At 45.8% G+C, this 17,976-nt stretch overlaps 1 protein-coding gene across 1 annotated transcript in view; it reads left to right on the top strand.

Annotated features, from left to right (window-relative positions):
• Nucleotides 1-13,501, top strand: part of TATDN2 (TatD DNase domain containing 2) — a 29,394-nt gene extending 15,893 nt beyond the window's left edge. Inside the window, 5 exon segments of the mRNA XM_077857824.1 lie at nucleotides 3,217-4,095; nucleotides 9,153-9,280; nucleotides 10,765-10,948; nucleotides 11,365-11,532; nucleotides 11,709-13,501. Coding sequence (XP_077713950.1) covers nucleotides 3,217-4,095; nucleotides 9,153-9,280; nucleotides 10,765-10,948; nucleotides 11,365-11,505 — 1,332 coding nt within the window. The 3' untranslated portion in view covers nucleotides 11,506-11,532; nucleotides 11,709-13,501.
• Nucleotides 13,502-17,976: the final 4,475 nt, after the last annotated feature.

Genomic DNA, 17,976 nt, shown 5'->3' with positions numbered 1-17,976 from the left:
TAAGAACTGGAATATAAAATGATGCCTTCTTGGTACCTGGGTTGCTCCATTGGTTGAGTGTCGGTCGATTCTTGGTTTTGGCTCAGATCATGATATCAGGGGTCCTGGGATCAAGCCCTACCAGGGGCTCTGTGCTCAGCAGGTAATCTGCTTGGGATTCTCTCTCCTCTCTCTGCCTTTCCCTCTGCTCATATTCTCTGTCTAGAAAAACAATCTTAAAAAAAAAAAAAAAAACACAAAAACCCACCTTTCTGAGGGATTATTTTTGGGGAAAAAAACCTTACTTTCTGTTTGGGTACTTTTTGTAAACTTAATCAGAATAACTTGTTATTTAAAAAAAAAATAGAGGGATGCCTGAGTGGCTCAGCAGTTTAGTACCTGCCTTCGGCCCAGGGCATGATCCTGGAGTGCCAGGATCGAGTCCCACATCAGGCTCCCTGTGTGGAGCCTGCTTCTCCCTCTGCCTGTGTCTTTGCCTCTCTGTATCTCTCATGAATAAATAAATAAAATCTTTTAAAAAAGGTAGAATTTTCAAGAGCTGAATTGCAAAGATGTGTAGTTTCATGTTATTGTATATGAGAATTGTTTTAACTTCAGTTGCATATATACAAAAGTGATGATTCCAATATGTCTTATTGGAAAAAGGAAAAAAGAAACAAACTTGTTAAGCTCTAGCCATACTGCATTTTTTTATTGTCTGGGTTGGTGGAAATTTCCACCATAAGTAAGATAGTTTTTGAAGGATTATTCTTCCTTAAAGATTAAGTTTAAAAAAAATATTTTTTTAAAGATTGAGAGAGTGCATATGCATGGATACCACTTTATAAATTTCTGTGTGGTTTTGCATTTGAAGGTAGAAGAAGAGGAAGAAGAGGGAGAGAAGGAGCATGAGACTGATGCAGGGCTCCATCCCTGGGCCCTGAGATCATGACCTGAGTTGAAATCAAGAGTTGGTCCCTTAACTGACTAACCCAGGCACCCAAACTTTTTTTTTTTAAGTAAGCTTTTGTCTAAAACATTAGGTTTGAACTTGAAACCCTGAGATTAAGAGTTGCATGCTGCACTGAGCGAGCCAGCCAGGCACCCCTAAAAAACTTTTTATGGGAAATTTCAAACAGTCTCAAAGTAACCGGACTAGTGTTAATAAATCCCCCAGGTGCTTATCACCCAGTTTCAGGAGTTCAGATTAAATTTCGGCAGTTTCAATTATCTTGTGTCTTGGAAAAGATTCTTGTTTGGATATTTCTGTTAGTCGGGAAAGGAGTAGCAGGAAGAAAATCTAAAGTAGGAAAGTATCATATGGAAGTTCATAATTAATTAACATTTTTGTTACCAGTATTTGTTTCCTTTTGGAGTATAGGTAGGTATGGAAGGTTAGTATAGATACTATAAACAAAAAGTTTTGTTTCTATTTTTAGAAGGTGATCAATTTATCCATCATGCTTCTTTGTAGTGAATTTTTTGTTGTATGAATTGAATTTGCTTTGTATTTGTAAGGCCTCTTGCTCAAGCCATCTGGCCCTAGGTATAGATAGCTTCATTAACCAAAAGAAACGAGAGCCCTTTAAATAGTCTTATTTACATGGGTTGAAATCCATGTGTTTACTGTATTTCAAACTTGATTTGCATCCAAGTGATATGGAGACTTATATACAGAGCCCTTGGAACCTGCTGAATCACAATATTACAGATGAGGGTGGGGTAGCCTTAAACAGCAGTTGGTTCTGATGTGAAGGTAAATTCAGGAGCCATTGTCTGATTTATTCTGAGTTAATTCATCAAATATTTGTAAGCATAGCATTCTAGGCACGGTCATAGGTGTCTGGGAGACATGAGTGAAGAAAATAAAAATTCCTGCCCTTAAAAACTTGTTCTAGGGTTCCCTGGGTGGCGCAGCGGTTTGGCGCCTGCCTTTGGCCCAGGGCGCGATCCTGGAGACCCGGGATCGAATCCCACATCGGGCTCCCAGTGCATGGAGCCTGCTTCTCCCTCTGCCTATGTCTCTGCCTCTCTCTCTCTCTCTGTGACTATCATAAATAAATAAAAGTTAAAAAAAAAAAAAAAGATTAAAAAAAAAAAAAAACTTGTTCTAGCAGGGCTAAAATTGATTTAATATAACGTATATGTGTATGATATTGCCATACAGTGGCTGAAACTGTTTTATTTTGCTTTCAATTTTGTGAGTGAGGAATTCAGAAAGGTCTAGACAGGTTAGGTCTTGTTTGGGGCTTGAGGTGGTGATCTCTCATGTACTTCTGACACTCCAAAAGCCTGGCAGGGCTGGTCGTGCAAGGTGCTCACTCACATGGCTGGCACCTGCAGGTGATCCCTCTAGGATATGTGGTCTGTCTCAGGGTAGTCTGAGACACATCTTAAACCGACCATGACTGTGTGGTTTTGCATTTGAAATGTTAGAATAGAAGCATAATGAGATATGCTGGGTGCTACTTTTGTCTAAAATACCCAGTACAGGGATCCTTGGGTGGCGCAGCGGTTTGGCGCCTGCCTTTGGCCCAGGGCGTGATCCTGGAGACCCGGGATCGAATCCCACGTCGGGCTCCCGGTGCATGGAGCCTGCTTCTCCCTCTGCCTGTGTCTCTGCCTCTCTCTCTCTCTCTCTCTCTCTCTCTCTGTGTGACTATCATAAATAAATAAAAATTTAAAAAAAAATAATAAAATACCCAGTACATGGTGTCTAGATTCTAGAGAGTGGTTTTTCTCCAAAGGGATCCCTCAGAAAGGGAGTACATCCCTTTTAGGGATAGTATTTCTTTTTTCTTTTTTTAAAGATGTATTTATTTTGGAGAGAGAGTGTATGTGGCCAGAGGCAGAGGGAGTGAGAATCTCCAGCAGATTCCCCATTGAGTGCCCCAAACAGGGCTCTATCCCATGACCCTGAGATCATGACCTGAGTTGAAATCCAGAGTCTTAATGCGCAACTGACTGAGCCACCCAGACAGGGATGATCTTAATATTCTAAGACTTTGGTCACAAGGTTATTCCCTGAACCCAATACGACTACTTATAGCTATAACCTGGCTCACGTTCTAGAAATTATAAGAAGATCAGGCAATAAAGTAAGCTAATGAGCCAAAGCAAAAAAAGCCTTCACCATGGCCAGAAAAACAAGGCAGTTTATGTTCTGGTGATGACTGAGTATGAAAGGCCTTCTTCACACAGAAGGGCTCACCCATTGTTTGTTTTCTTTTTTTGCAGCCTAAAGAAAGGGAGGTGGTTATAGAGCACACCTCTTCAGGAAGTGACTGGTCTGACGTGGATGAGGTCTCCACAGTCAGATTCTCTCAGGAGGAGCCCAGCTCGCTGAAACTCTCCACAGTTCCAGAGCCTTCTGCCTTCCCCACTGACTATGTCATGTACCCGGCTCATTTGTACAGTAGTCCATGGTGTGACTATGCCAGTTATTGGACCAGCAGCCCCAAGCCTTCTGGTTATCCCTCCATGGGCAGCAGCAGCGACCCACTGCAGGCAGGGAGGAGCAGCCAGGGCCTCCTGAGTGATTATTCCCCTAACTCTAGAGTGAGCTCCCAGAACACCTCTAGAGACCAGGATGTGACAGAGGAAGGCAGATCCCAGAACACTCGTTCATTTCGTTTCTCCAGAAGCTCAGAAGAAGAGGTGAAGGAAAAAAGAGCACTCCAGGAGGAGGCGGTACCTCGCTCCTGTGGAGGACTTGCATCTAGCTCCCTGCCAAGGAACCATCGGGAGTCAGGCCTCGAGGAGGGTTTCATTGATACCCACTGTCACTTGGACATGCTGTATTCCAAGTTGTCTTTCAAAGGGTCCTTTACCAAGTTCAGAAAAATTTATAGCAGCTCCTTCCCGAAGGAATTTCAGGGCTGCATCTCTGACTTCTGTGATCCTCGGACACTGACAGATTGCCTGTGGGAGGAGCTGTTGAAAGAGGATCTGGTCTGGGGGGCCTTTGGCTGTCATCCTCATTTTGCACGTTACTACAGTGAGAGTCAAGAAAGAAATCTTTTGCAAGCACTAAGGCACCCCAAGGCTGTGGCATTTGGGGAAATGGGCTTGGATTACTCGTATAAGTGCACTACGCCTGTCCCAGAACAGCACAAGGTAATGAGGCTATCCTTAGTTTGCTCACAGTTTTAATTCCCCTGTCAGTTGTTGAAACCAAACAGTTCGGATCTGGAGAATTTAGAACCCTTAAAAACATAATTGCTCTTGTCCAGACCATCAAGATGTCACTCGTCAAATGCATCACCAATGATTTCTTTACTCTTTATTATGTAGGAGAGGGGTATAGTATAGTACTCTGTGACATCTTACGACTAATGATATGTACGGCAAGACATTTGTTTACCTTCCTTCTTGAGAAGCAACCAATTTTATGTCTGTTTAAACTATATTTTTATTCTGGTTTTATTTTTATTTTTTTCCTAAATATTTTGTTTATTCATGAGAGATAGAGAGATAGGCAGAGACACAGGCAGAGGGAGAAGCAGGCTCCATGCAGGGAGCCCGATGTGGGACTCGATCCTGGGACTCCAGGATCACGCCCTGGGCCAAAGGCAGGCGCCAAACAGCTGAGCCACCCAGGGATCCCCTATCCTGGTTTTATTTTTTATTTAAAAAAATTTTTTTTTAAATTTTTATATATTTATGATAGTCACACAGAGAGAGAGAGAGAGAGGTAGAGACATAGGCAGAGGGAGAAGCAGGCTCCATGCACCGGGAGCCCGACGTGGGATTCGATCCCGGATCTCCAGGATTGCGCCTTGGGCCAAAGGCAGGCGCTAAACCGCTGCGCCACCCAGGGATCCCCCTATCCTGGTTTTAAAGTTAAATGTGCCCTTGGCAGAATATTCGGGAAATAACAAAAATACGTAAAGAAGAAAATTTCCCATCCCAACAGCAATGGCCACTACTACCATTTTACTATGTATTTTTTGAGCATGGACATTTGACAGAGGAAGGGTGGTTCCAGCATTTTGGTGGAAGTTTCTGATTTGGGAAGGAGCACTACAAGGAGAAAGACCCTCCCACCTTGTCACTGCTTGCACTGCCAGGTTGCCTGTGTTGTAGAATTTGTGTGCAGTCTTCCTGCTGATGCCTGGTAGGCTGGGTCTGTGTGCCAATGAGCTCCAGGCTTTGAGCCGGTGTGTGAATGCCAGCCTGGACAGAATTTAGCAAGCTGGCTTCCCTTGATGCTGTTCCCAGGCCATCTGGGTCAACCTCTGGTCTACACAGATGCTGTGCTCCATTGCTACTGACATCTCTGGTTTAACAGATCTTTGTGAATTAAGGGAGGGAATCTTCTAGAGTCAAAGGTTTCTTCTTAATTTTCCCTTGACCAAAGAGAAAATTCAGAAAAGGTGTCATACACTTCTGACAAAGCAGAAGGCTCCAGACCTTGACACACCTTTAGGTGATAGAGATTCCAATTTGAATACAGTTGTCCATGGCCACCAGTAGGTGTGCAAATCAATTTACATAAGAAACAGTTTCAGATGTTCAGATGCTTTGGAAGGATCTCTTTAAGATGAGTTTTCTAGAACCCGTTAAGGTTACTAAATTTGGAACAGGATGATTTTTTGACTTGATCTCCTTCCAGACAGGTAGGTGGGATTTTATTTGTGTGAATGTTTTCAGTTTTTTACTTTATCTAATGAGTCTCTGATGTAAATAGTGTTTCTGTTCAGAATTAGGTTTGTGTTATACATTCCCACAAGCTCTTGCCTGTCCAGAGTTCCTTTTCACCACTAATACTTGGAAGCCTGCAGTTTCTGGCTGGTGTGAGGCGGTCTTTTATTAGAAGTGAATGGAAAAATAGCTAAATTTGAAGACCTAGTAAAAAACAGATATTTAAGAAAGTGAGAAAAATATTTAATTAAATATTTAGCTTTCCTGGTTTGTTTCTCTGGCTCAAGGCAGGTGTAGTATGGAAAGAAGGCCCATTGAGAAATGTATGCAGTGAGGCCCCTGGAAGGAGGAAGAGGAGGCTTGTATTTAATTGTATACGTGGTATTTATGGAATGCCTGCTGTGTGCCAGGAAATGTGCTAAGTATTGGACAGTAACTTCTTTTATTAAATTATTATGGTATCACATCTGTATAGAGGCACATAGAGCATGCCATGCAATAGATCGAACTGGAAGTTAAAGCATAGGGTGATAAAATCTCTTGAGTATCCTCTGGCTTGATGAGATATAGGACTCAGGAAAGGAAAATGGGGATTCAGAGAAAAGAAACTGCTGGCAGCGGGAGGGCAGAACTGCATGTAGAGGAGGGGAAGATAAAATATTTCTGTAGACTGGGCAGCTCGGGTGGCTCAGCGGTTTAGCGCCGCCTTCAGCCCAGGGTGTGATCGAGGAGACCCAGGATCGAGTCCCGTGTTGGGTTCCCTGCATGGAGCCTGCTTCTCCCTCTGCCTGTGTCTCTGTGTCGCTCATGAATAAATAAATAAATAAAATCTTAAAAAAAAATTCTATAGAATACTAAAGCGTCGCAAGCTGGACTGAGGAAGTGAATGCCACATTCTTGATGTAAATATATGCTTTGGCACCAGGACGAGAAGTGGTAGTACCTAGCACCTGTACTAGTTGGACATCTGCACCGAGTTGAATTTGCTTAAAAGCTGAGTGGTTGACAAGTTCTTGATTTGTCCCTGTTCTTGATACACTATCTGGTAAAGGGAAGAAGAAAAGCTGATGGAAGAACCGTATCTGGCTAAGCAATAGGGTGCCAGTGCTGGCTCATTACTAGAGAGCACTTGGTTTCTGTTACCTAATATTTTCTGGAAGGATTGGAAAACAGAAAAGCCAAATAATTGGGGAAAAATCAATAGTTACCTTGCTACTCAGAGCAACCCACTGATAACTTTTTCCTTGCTTATCTGTGTGTTCATAGATTTAACTCTTTAACTTCCCATTTGACTCCTCAGAGTTGGTCCTGAATAGTTCGGGTAGGAGTTGCACACATCATCCAATACGATTGTCAGAATCTCTTGGTATCTGGTGTTCAAGAGCCAGGGAGAATGGACTAGCCTTTCCTATCTGGGCTGGCTGACCCAATTGTCTTTTGTTGGGTTTGACTGAAATTCATTATTGGGATAATGAGTGCAAGAGTTGCCAGGTCACCCCCAGGAGAGACTGACTAGCTCAGGATTCCCTGGAAATAATAGATCTGTGGGGAACCTGAGCTCATGCAGGCAGAAACAGCGTAATTATGCCGGGTAGATAACGTACTCATACTTCATTCCCCACTGTTCTGTGTCAGCTGGGTTCCCAGTGAGGACAGATGTTCTGGATAGCTCCGCCCAGCCATAGGGTCCTGCCCTCTATCAAGTCTTCTTCCGCCTTCACATTTTTGAAATTTGGATGTTTTATAAAATGCTGTATTTTAAAGTCCTTGACCTCAACTTCTAGGATTCCAAGGTACAAATGGCAGCATGTCTTAGAGGACCTGTCTTAGAGGATCAAGTAAATGTGTGTTGCTGTGTGTCCATGCTTCTTAAAAATAAGTTAGGAAAGAAACAAAATAGTTTTGAATGTTTTTTTCTGCTTTCGAAAAGGTTCTTATTTCATATATATTTTGAAAAAATAGGCTTTTTAACAGTCGTGTTATATTCTACCCTAAGGCTGTAGTTTACCCTTAAGAAAAGTTTTTTAGAAGCAGAAATTAAGCCTTGGAATTAGAATCTCCTGTCTCTGTTGGGATCTGCAGAGGGCAGATGTACTAACTAGGGAGGGGATCTAGCTTGCTGTAGATACTGGAACTAGAAGTGTCTACCAAGCATTCTAAGATTTCAGTGTCTATGGTCACTTTCCTTTTGTTGAAAACACAGGTTAAACAAGAAGGACGTCAGAATTGGTATTGGCTTAGTGTTGGCTCTTTGGAGAAGAGGTAGCACAGGTGTTAGGCTTGAAAATGTCATTCTCAAGTGAATGTCACAGGACTCAAAGTACCAGCAGTATTTTATTTGATGTTAATGCAAACATGGATTATATTCCACAGTTGAAAACTACTCATGAAAACATGAAGTTTAAGATGAGTCATTCATTTATAATGAATTAATGCTTGTGTTCTTCTAAAACTGAACTTGTTAAAGAAAAACTAGCCCCCCCCTTTTTTCTCTTTTTTAAAGATTTTATTTATTTATTTATGAGAGACACAGAGAGAGAGGCAGAGACACAGGCAGAGGGAGAAGCAGGCTCCTCACAGGGAGACCGATGCGGACTCGATCCCAGGACCTGGGATCACGCCCTGACCCAAAGGCGGATGCTCAACCACAGCCATCCAGGTGTCCTGAGCAACCCAGGCATCCCACCTTAGTCCCTGTTTTCATTTAAATTATTAACAGTATGTGTTTTTTACTAGTGATTTAAAAGTGGCTAGAGCTGTTGTTTTAAGAAAAAAAGGGGAGACTGGCTGGCTTAGTCAGTAGAGGATGCAACTCTTGATCTTAGGATTGTGAGTTCGAGTCCCATGTAGGGTGTAGAGATTACTTAAAACCATAAAAAAAAAAAAATGGAAGGCAGTATATCAGTAAGTGTTCACACCTAGAGGATATTTGATTTTGGTTAGTAAAGGAAGTTGTAGAAAATATGTAATCTCCATCCTTTCAACTATTCAAGCATCTTCTGAGACCCAGGTATTGTGCAAGTGTGTGTGTGTTTATGTATGTATGTATGTGCAACTCTTTGGAAAGCATGTGGAAGGTGATTGATTACCTCTCGGCAATAGTAGGAGTAGAGGTGGGGACAGTGAGGGGTAGCACATGTAACTTGTACTTTACGTTCCCTAGCCCTGCCCTGCCCCTAAAGCCCTACAGAGGCATGGCATGGTGTTGCCATGTGGGGCCCCTGGGTTCATACTGGAATTGTGGTGCTACAGCTTACCAGCTGCAAATTATTTGACCTTCTTGGAGCCGCCTCCTCTCTGCATGGTGGGCTATCAGCAGTAACCTACCTGGGGGTGCTTGTGAGGATCACCTGTTAATACACCTAAAGTACTCTAAGCAGTACCTTTAATAAGCACCCAGGAAGTGTGGGCTATTATAATACATTGTACAGTCTGCAGAAGTGCGGGTGCCCATTGGCATGGGTGTCCTGGTGGTGTAACAGACTGCTGAAGTGGCTCTGACCCATAGGTGTCCCTTTGCCTTCTCCCAGGTGTTCGAGAGACAGCTACAGCTGGCTGTGTCTCTGAAGAAGCCCTTGGTGATCCACTGCCGAGAAGCTGACGAAGATTTGCTGAACATCATGAAAAAATTTGTGCCCTCAGACTACAAGATCCATAGGTTAGAAGGCTGGAGCTTCAATGGGCAAATGAAACGAACACTTCTTTCTGTGTAGGACATTAGTTGGAAAGAAAGAACTCAGTGAGAAGATGATAGTATTCTTTGTGATGTATCTTTTCTGAAGATTGTTAGGTTGAACCATATGAAATTTCTGATTCTGACCATTTTTTTACTTACAAAATGGCAATTTCATATGGTTTAAGCAAATGTCCTAAATCACCTGTGAGCAAGAAGGGGACTTTTGTGACGCTCATACCTGGTGGCAGGCTAAAATGAAGTCTGAGCCCTCAGAAATGAGGACTCTTGATCTGGGGAGAGGCCACTGTGCTGTCCAGTAATTTGGCACACAGGTAACATTTCAGGGCATCTATGAAGAAATTCTTTCCATTTTTGATTTTGAAAATTCATTTTCCCCCCTTTAAAATTCAGTAGGTATTTAATTGTAATTGTATCTAGGGGCTCGAGTTCATTGTGGTAAACTCTTGATCTACCATGTACCTGTCTTGGGTGTTGGCTCAGGGCCCTGGGAGCAGCTGTGGGAGGCAGACGAATCCTCTGGTGACTTCTGCAGAGCACAGGGCTGAGGTGGGCATAAGATGCTGTGGGAGCCAGGAGACGGGCCTTTAGCTTTGCTAGAGAGGGGCCAGGAGGTAATGTGTGGGCTGACTCTTTCAAGATGGGTGAGATGGGTTAACTGAAGAAACAGAGTCTAGAATAGCCACACCAGGTGTTGACAGGCAGCAGCAGGCAGTAGATTATCAGGCCAGACTACTGCCTTTCAGGTGCCCAACTAGAGAGAGCAACTGCTGTGACTGTGGTCGCACACATCAGAGAGGAGGTGCAATCCCTTGGCTCTTCAGGGTGGGTTGGTTGGTTTCTAATGGCTCTGTTTTGGGATGGCTTTGAAGGAAATCCAGTGGGAGGCAGGTGAACCAAGGCTAAGATGGCTCAATGAAGTGTTGTGGCTGGAGGAAGCCCTGAATTTTCAGATTGGTTAACAATATGTAGTATACATACTGTGTCCCTGAATAGTTACCATTCAGAGAAGATTCACCTATAGTCCCACTCCCTAATATCTTCCCTTTTTTTTTCCTTCCAGTTCACTTGACTGGATAAACATGATTTTTACTTATTGTAATTGTGATCTTGGAGGGGCCACAGGCTTTCATTCTGCTTCTCTTGTGTTATAAGCATACCCTGTCCCTATATTGTTGTATATTCCCTGAAGAGTCACTTGAAGTGGCTATGTAGGATTTGGGACTCTGATGGGTTGATTGCAGAGCTTCAGGAACCAAGAGTCGCTTTGGGTCTTACTGTGTTGGAACCAGCTCTTGTCTGGTTACCGTGAAATCCTCCCTTGGAGGCAGTCTTTGGGTTTCTGGGAATTTGTTCACAGAAGATCATTGAAAGGGGAATTGGGGGCTGCTGCATAGGGCGCTGTGAGAGAGGGACCTGACCTGGAAACCCTGCCCTCCCCCCACCAGGCACTGCTTCACCGGCAGCTATCCAGTCATCGAGCCCCTGCTGAAGCACTTCCCCAACATGTCTGTGGGCTTCACTGCAGTCTTGACTTACTCCTCGGCCTGGGAGGCCCGGGAAGCTCTGAAGCAGATCCCGCTGGAGAGAATCATTGTGGAAACGGATGCTCCCTACTTCCTGCCCCGACAGGTAGGTGTGTCATCAGGCTGGGTTGAGGTGGGGGTGGAGGGGAGGGGGCCGGTCACCTTTGCAAGGTTGGCAGGGCCAGAGCCCCAGTGACATCCAGGTCTCACCCTTGGCTGTGTAGATGTCTCCTTGTTGTGGCTCTGCAGAACCAAAAGTCTAGGGGGCTGAGAAGCTGAAGGGTAACCACTCTCTTCCAGGCAGTGCAAAGCCCTACCCTGTAGAGGGTAGTCCAAGGAAGCGTGGGACCCTGCTCACCCAGAGCCCCCCATGACTAGGACTCTCCCTGCACCTGCAGGTAAAGGGGTCTCTACAGGGCAGCCCCAAAGAGGTCCTTGCTGGGGAAGGGCCAGGGAGGGGGATCCATGTGATGGCTGTGCACAGAAGGCACAGTGATGTTCTGAATGCTTGATGTCTTCCAGGTTCCCAAAAGCCTCTGCCAATATGCTCACCCAGGCCTGGCCTTGCATACAGTTCGAGAGATTGCGAGGGTCAAAGATCAGCCTCTCTCCCACACCTTGGCCACCCTGCGTGAGAACACCAGCCGCCTCTACAATCTTTAAGCAGAGAGGGTACGTCAGGAGAAAAAGGTCAGACTATAAAAGGTCATAAAAATCACACTATATGTTTTTTAAAAATTGGGACAAAAATAGGTCTCTGCATTTTCTTACCATACAAAATGTGAACATCCAGTGAGCACTAAACCCAATCTATCCTGAGTGAACTTAGTTTGGGACCTTCTTGCTTTTCTCTCCCCCACCTCCAGGACGACCAGTGGCCTGACGGAAGATGGGTCCCAGGTCAAGGATGTGTCTGGAGAGCCCAGTGGAATGGAGGAAAGAGGACAGGATATTTGCCTTGAAGTCCCATCAGAAGTCTTTACTTGGGGCTGGTGGGAGGGGTGGGGTGCAGTGGAGCGGGATGCCAGTGAGTTTCCCTCCAGGTCAGTGGAGAAGGAGGAGGCCGAGAGGAGGGCACAGTGTGTCTGCCAATCCCGACCCCTGTGCTCTGCAGTCTGCGGTTTTGAGCATTCTTCACACACGCCTTCCTCCTCGTCTGAGCACGTGTTGGTGTGTAACTCGGCTCCTGGTGGTTCTCAGTTCTAAAAATGAACTCCCAGGCAGGACATCTCCTCTGGGGGACATTGGCTGGACTCCCTGTCTCGGAGACTTATGGTCCCGCCACCTCGAAGTTGTCCCCCTCCCTTCCTGGGTTAAGTCTCCAGTTTGGCTGCTGGCCTCACTGGTTCCACTACCTCCAGTATGGAGGGGCTGGGGGACTCTCATTTTCCAGGGGACGTCCTGGTCACTGGAGATTGAGCCAGACTGGGGGACTCAAGAGAAGCCGGAGAAGTTGTTTCTGTTTACCGGTGCCCGCAGGGCTGCAGCTCACTTGTGTTAAACTGCTAAGGGTCCAGTCTGCAGCAGATGCGACCTCTGAGTCCACCATTGGGGGTCTCAGCTGCCCGTTGCTCTATTTTGGCTCCATTCTCCTGGAACACTGGACCAAGAATACTTCTGCTTCACCCCATGTAACATCCCCTTGTGTGCCCCACCCAGGTTGAGCGATAAACCAGTTTAATTCTTCAAAACTCTGCTGGGGCCACGCAGCCCTGGCCTTCTGCCTATGCAGAGCAAGCAGGCCTGGAGTCTGCTCTCCAGTCCCCTCCCAGGGCTCTCCTCGGCCTTTGCGTCGTCTGGTCCTTTCTCTGTTGGAAGTGAGTTTCTTGGGTCATCAGGGTCTAAGCTCTGTTCTGTTCCCTGCTGGTATATCTGTTATAGGCCCTGGAGGGTTATAATGGTTAGGGGTTAAGTGTGAGGACACTCTGCACTTTGTCCAAAAGGATCCTTTACCCCAATCTCCCACTGTGAGACAGGACACCCTGAGTCCCCCTGTTTCTTGGAGGCCAGAAGCTTAAACTGATTTCTCCAGGTGTTTTCGGAAGGTGCATTTGAGCCTTTTAAGTGCAAAGGGAATGGACTCAACACTTCCTATCCATATTTCTGTCTTGTACCCACGTCACTGGCCTGGAAAGCAGGCCTTGATTCAGTCAACCCTCCGTGGATCAGCTGTGTGTTGTCTGTGCCTCCTGTTTGCCCACGGGGAATCGGGCTTGTTCTCCTGCCTGGTGGAATTGGAGGACTCAGCATTTCAGAGTGCTTTATTGTCACCCAGATGAACTGCAGTCTGTCCATTCACTTCACCACGAGCCCCATAAGTCATTACAGCCCATGCTGGCAACGGACTGGCCCTGTGCCAGAGGGTTCAGGGTGAGGACTGAATGGGTGTTCCTAATCCTGTGCGGCCTCCCGGCCAAGGGTAAAGCACAAGGTGCTACATACTTTCACCTCTAGGATTTAAGATGGCCATTTCTGCGTGTCACACAGTGAAACACGACCTGTGTGGGCACAAAAGCCGGTGGGCATTGTTTTTGATTTGATTTTTGGCTGGCTGATGTGATCGTGTGTGCTGTGCTGCCGGAATGCCTCTGTATCTGCCCCCACCCCATGCCCCTTTTGGCCATCTCTTTCTGAAAATAAAGTGATTGGTCTTCAGCCAGCTCCTGTGCTTTTTCCCTGTTTGGTTAGATTTCTCAGAGTGAGGGCAACCATTATGTTGTTGGCCAGCCCTGTAGCCTGAGAATCCAAAAGTCTGGAGAAATTCTCAAGTACATGTGTGTGTTTCTGCAAAATGAAACTGGAAATAGGAATATGTGGTACCTTCTTAGCACTTCTGCTGCCCTTGAGCATTAACTCATTTTACTGTCTGGGAACCCGGATGTATTGGCCGCTTCTCCGAGAAGTAAGTACTTAGATCTTTTCTTTCCAGAGCACTGTGGTGGGGAAAAGGGAGCATACAAGGGTGGTGATGAATCTGTGGTACCAGGACGGGGACAGGGGGGTGCCTTCAGACCGTGAGCTCCTCTGATGTCTCTGGGAAAACTTTGGGGGCCAGTTGCGTGTCACTATTTGGAGTCAGTGCTCTCATTTCATACTAAGGTATTACTGAACACAAGTGCACAGGGCTGAAAGTAGCCCTGTGATAAGGAAGGCTGTGTTCCAAGAAGGATAAATCCAAAACCAGTGTTGATGCCTCACCAAGACACCATCACTGATGGTGTATTTGCAGCACAATCCTGTCACTACCGTCTTCTCCTTCCCAGGTGAACACACAGTTGACTGCATCTGCTCGGTGATGGGCTTAATTTGTGGCTAGAAATCTGCAGCCCTTGGCTTTTCCAGTGCTTCTTTTTCTCTGTTAAGTTTGGCGCTAGTTACAAATCGTTTAGGGTCAGCACTTTGATGTCTGTGTCACTCAGTCATGTAAGATAAGGTAGAGGGCCGCTGACGGTGGGGAGCGTGTTCACATTAAGAAGCAAGCTAGGTGTGGGTCTCCAGTTTGGTTTGTTTACACACTGATCACAGGCACTTCTGAGCACAAACCTCTAAGTGTATAAGTTAAATATGAATGCCACTGTACTATGTACCAGGTATGTTATGAAACACCAGAATTTTCTTCTCCAGCAAATACCTCACTCCCCCCCTGGGTAACTACACCCTATTTCAGAGAAACTTAAATTAGTGGGGCATCATCAAATGTTGCTTGGAGGTGTAGATTTAAGAAAGCTGACATTGGGGGTTGGGCGGTGCCTGGGTGGCTCGTTGATTAAGTGTCGGACTCTTGATCTCAGCTCAGGTCTTGATCTCAAGGTCATGAGTTCAAGCCCCACATTAGGCTCCACACTGGGCAAGGAACCTACTTTAAAAAGGGAGGAGGAGGGGATCCCTGGGTGGCGCAGCGGTTTGGCGCCTGCCTTTGGCCCAGGGCGCGATCCTGGAGACCCCGGATCGGATCCCACATCGGGCTCCCGGTGCATGGAGTGTGCTTCTCCCTCTGCCTGTGTCTCTGCCTCTCTCTCTCTGTGTGACTATCATAAATAAATTTAAAAAAAATTTAAAAAAGGAGGAAGACACCTGGGTGGGTCAGTTAAGTGTCTGCCTTCAGCTTAGGTCATGATCTCGGGGTCCTGGGGTCAAGCCCTCTATGGGGCTCCTGGCTCAGTGGGGAGTCTGCTTCTCCCTTTCCCTCTGCCCCTACCTACCCACTGCTTGTTCTCTCTCTTAAATTAATAAAATCTAAAAAAACAACAAAAAAACAGACGATCCCAAACTAACACAGGACCATGTTTGAAATGCTATATTTTTTCAAGTATTTCCTTTGCTAAATTTTATTTCTATCAGTCACTCCACTCCAGGTTGACCCAGTGTATTATGAAGGAAAATGAAAAACAATAAAAGGCCCTTAAATCAGGGCAAGGGAAGCAGTGGCTGAGAGGCACCAACCCAAGTACTCTAGTTCTGGATAGGAGTCAGCAACATGATTGCTGTGTGACTTTGGAAAGTTACTTAAATTTCCCTAACTTCACTTTTCTCTCAAGTGGGCTTGTGAAAGTTAACTGAAATTACATTGATTGCATATAAGTATGTAGGACAATGCCTGGTGCACAGCAGTACAGTAAACTTTGGTGGTTAGAATAATCGAGTGCCTCATATGTGCCTGGTATCCATGTAGGGGATCCTATGTTCAGCTTTGACAGTAGGCCAGGGGGGTAGGTGTTTTACCTGTGAGGAGCCTGAGAAATTCAGTGTCTTGGTCTGGATCATACATCTGGAATTCAAATTTGGGTCTGAGTCTGAAGCTCCTAGCTTTCCATCATCTCCTGCTCCCCAGCGCAGGTGAGAGTATCTGGTCCAGAGTGGGTGCTCAGCATCTATTTCTTACATGAATAACCTAGGCAAGTGGGAGAGAATACTTGTGAGTCTTGAGAGAGGGGTCGGTCCTTGTGTTTGTTGGGGGAAGTGTCAGGTGACCAGCATTCCTCATGGCCTGGCACCCATCTTGCCCTGAGTCCAATCCGTGCCTGCTTCTTCACTGAGTCACAGGTTGGATCACTTTGTATGTGGGCCTTGGACCCTCCTCTGGCTATTGAGAAGAGAGCTGTGGGCTTGCATGTGATGAGCAGAATTACACTCCTACTAAGCGATAGAGCTGGGATGTGGCTAAGCTCCAGGACAGCTTGCTGGTCTGGTCATCTGGAGGTTGAGGGAGGTCATTTCCCTCCACTTCTGCCTTTCTGCCTCTTCTTTCCCCCCACTTAATTCACCTATTCTCCAGTATCTTAAATTCCTTTTTTTTTTTTTCTTTTGTTTAAGCCGAACAGGCAGCCTGACCAGGAGCTTGAGCTCAGGACCCCGGGATCACGACCCTAGCCTAAGCTTAACTGACTGAGCCACCTGGGCGTTGTCCTTCCAGTACCTTAACTTCTTTAAATGGTTAACATCTTTCAATCTTACTAAGGCTTAGCGGTAGATGCTTTCAGAAGCAAGAACTTGGTGAGTGAAGTCCCTGGGTAGTCATGGTCAGTGTCTGTAGACATCTGAGGGATGCAAGTATGTGTGTGTGGTAGGTACAAAGGTTGGGTATGCTGTTGACAGCAAGGCTGGGGCTGGAGAAATGCGGGAAGATAAGTGAGAGTAATGTCTTCTCAGTTTCATTGAGAGTGTCGTGTCACCTGGCCAGGTCTGAATTTTCTAAGTTTTAAATGGGAATTGACACCTGTTCCATGCCAGGCGGGTAATCTGGCGCTGCTGTGTGCTGTGCTGCCTGAATTGAGTAGGATCCAGGTGCATCTCAGCCACTTTAAGCCATTTATTAGTCTGAGGATCTTGTTGAAATGCAGATCCTGATATGGTAGGGCCAGGGTGGGGCCCAAGAGTCTGCATTTCATTCTTTTTAAAAATATTTTTAAAAATATTTATTTGAGGGAGAGAGCAGTGCATGAATGTGTACATATGTGGGGAGGGGCAGAGGTGGAAAGAGAATCCTGAAGCAGACTCCCTGCTGAGTGTGGAGCCCTACATGGGGCTCAATCTCACCACCCCTTCACCACCACCTGAGCCGAAACCAAGAGTCAGCTGCTTAACCAACTGAGCCACCCAGGCACCCCAAGATTCTGCATTTCTAAGAGATTCTCTGAGGATGGTGGGTTCCATGGTCCACATGATGTTCCTTGCTGAGGACTGACCGTTGGGTTTCGGTGTGCCTGCCAAGTCAGTGGTTAATACCAGTAGGGCTGTGTCTTGACTGCCAGGTGACCAGAATTTTACTCGAGAAGATACGTGGCTCCTGTAGCCCTCTGATAGAGGTTTTTCCAGAGTGTGCATGTTACCCTAACTCTGCTGAGGATGGGTCTACCGTAACTCTTTAACAGGTATCCATGTGTCTCAATTGGGAGTGCTTATATTTGGAGCTTCCTTAATCTTTTTTATTTTCTTCTCCTTAGTGATTCACCCATCATCTGTCATCAGTTCTTAGCAGTTCACACATTTGTGCTAAAGTGTAACTTACTAATAACTGACCTTCCTCCCAGGAAGGCTGGTATCTGTAGTGGATTAAGCTGTGGAACATAGGACCCGGGCTCAATGCATCTGTGAGCTGGAGTTGGCTATCTTTAGGGACGCCTGCCTGGTATCGATAAGTAACCAGGGCAGTGCCTAGCCTTGTGCACAGACAGTTGCTTTGCCATGTCTTTTCAGTAGTGGACAAGGAGGAAGGAGAAGTCGTTATTTCAGCCCTGTCTAGCAGTGGCCGGCAGCCATCTGAAGCACCCAGCTTACGTATAACTTGAAACTCAGGTTTTGGCCCTCCCACTGTCCTGTTGTGATGGTGGTCAGCTCAGCAGATGGTGACTCTGGTGATGTGACCTGAAGTTTCTTGGTCCACGGTCCTTGCCAATTGTTACTAAGCTCTCATTGTAACTTCACTGTGCTCAGGAAGCTGTGATATTTATAAGAGCTGTCTATCTGCTTCCTCTCCCTTCCATCCCCACCCCCTTCTTTCATGCATATTTGCCTACCTTACTACATATCCTCCTTTTATCTTTCCATTGACCACACATTTTTAAATTTTTTTCTTCAGTCAAATGTGAAATTTTCATCTTTGGTGAAATAATTTTTTTCTTTGAACATTCAGCA

Source organism: Canis aureus, chromosome 19 (assembly GCF_053574225.1).
Source record: "Canis aureus isolate CA01 chromosome 19, VMU_Caureus_v.1.0, whole genome shotgun sequence".
NCBI lineage: Eukaryota > Metazoa > Chordata > Mammalia > Carnivora > Canidae > Canis > Canis aureus.
The sequence above is the reverse complement of the archived record's forward strand: the minus strand, read 5'-3'. Positions and strand labels throughout refer to the sequence as shown.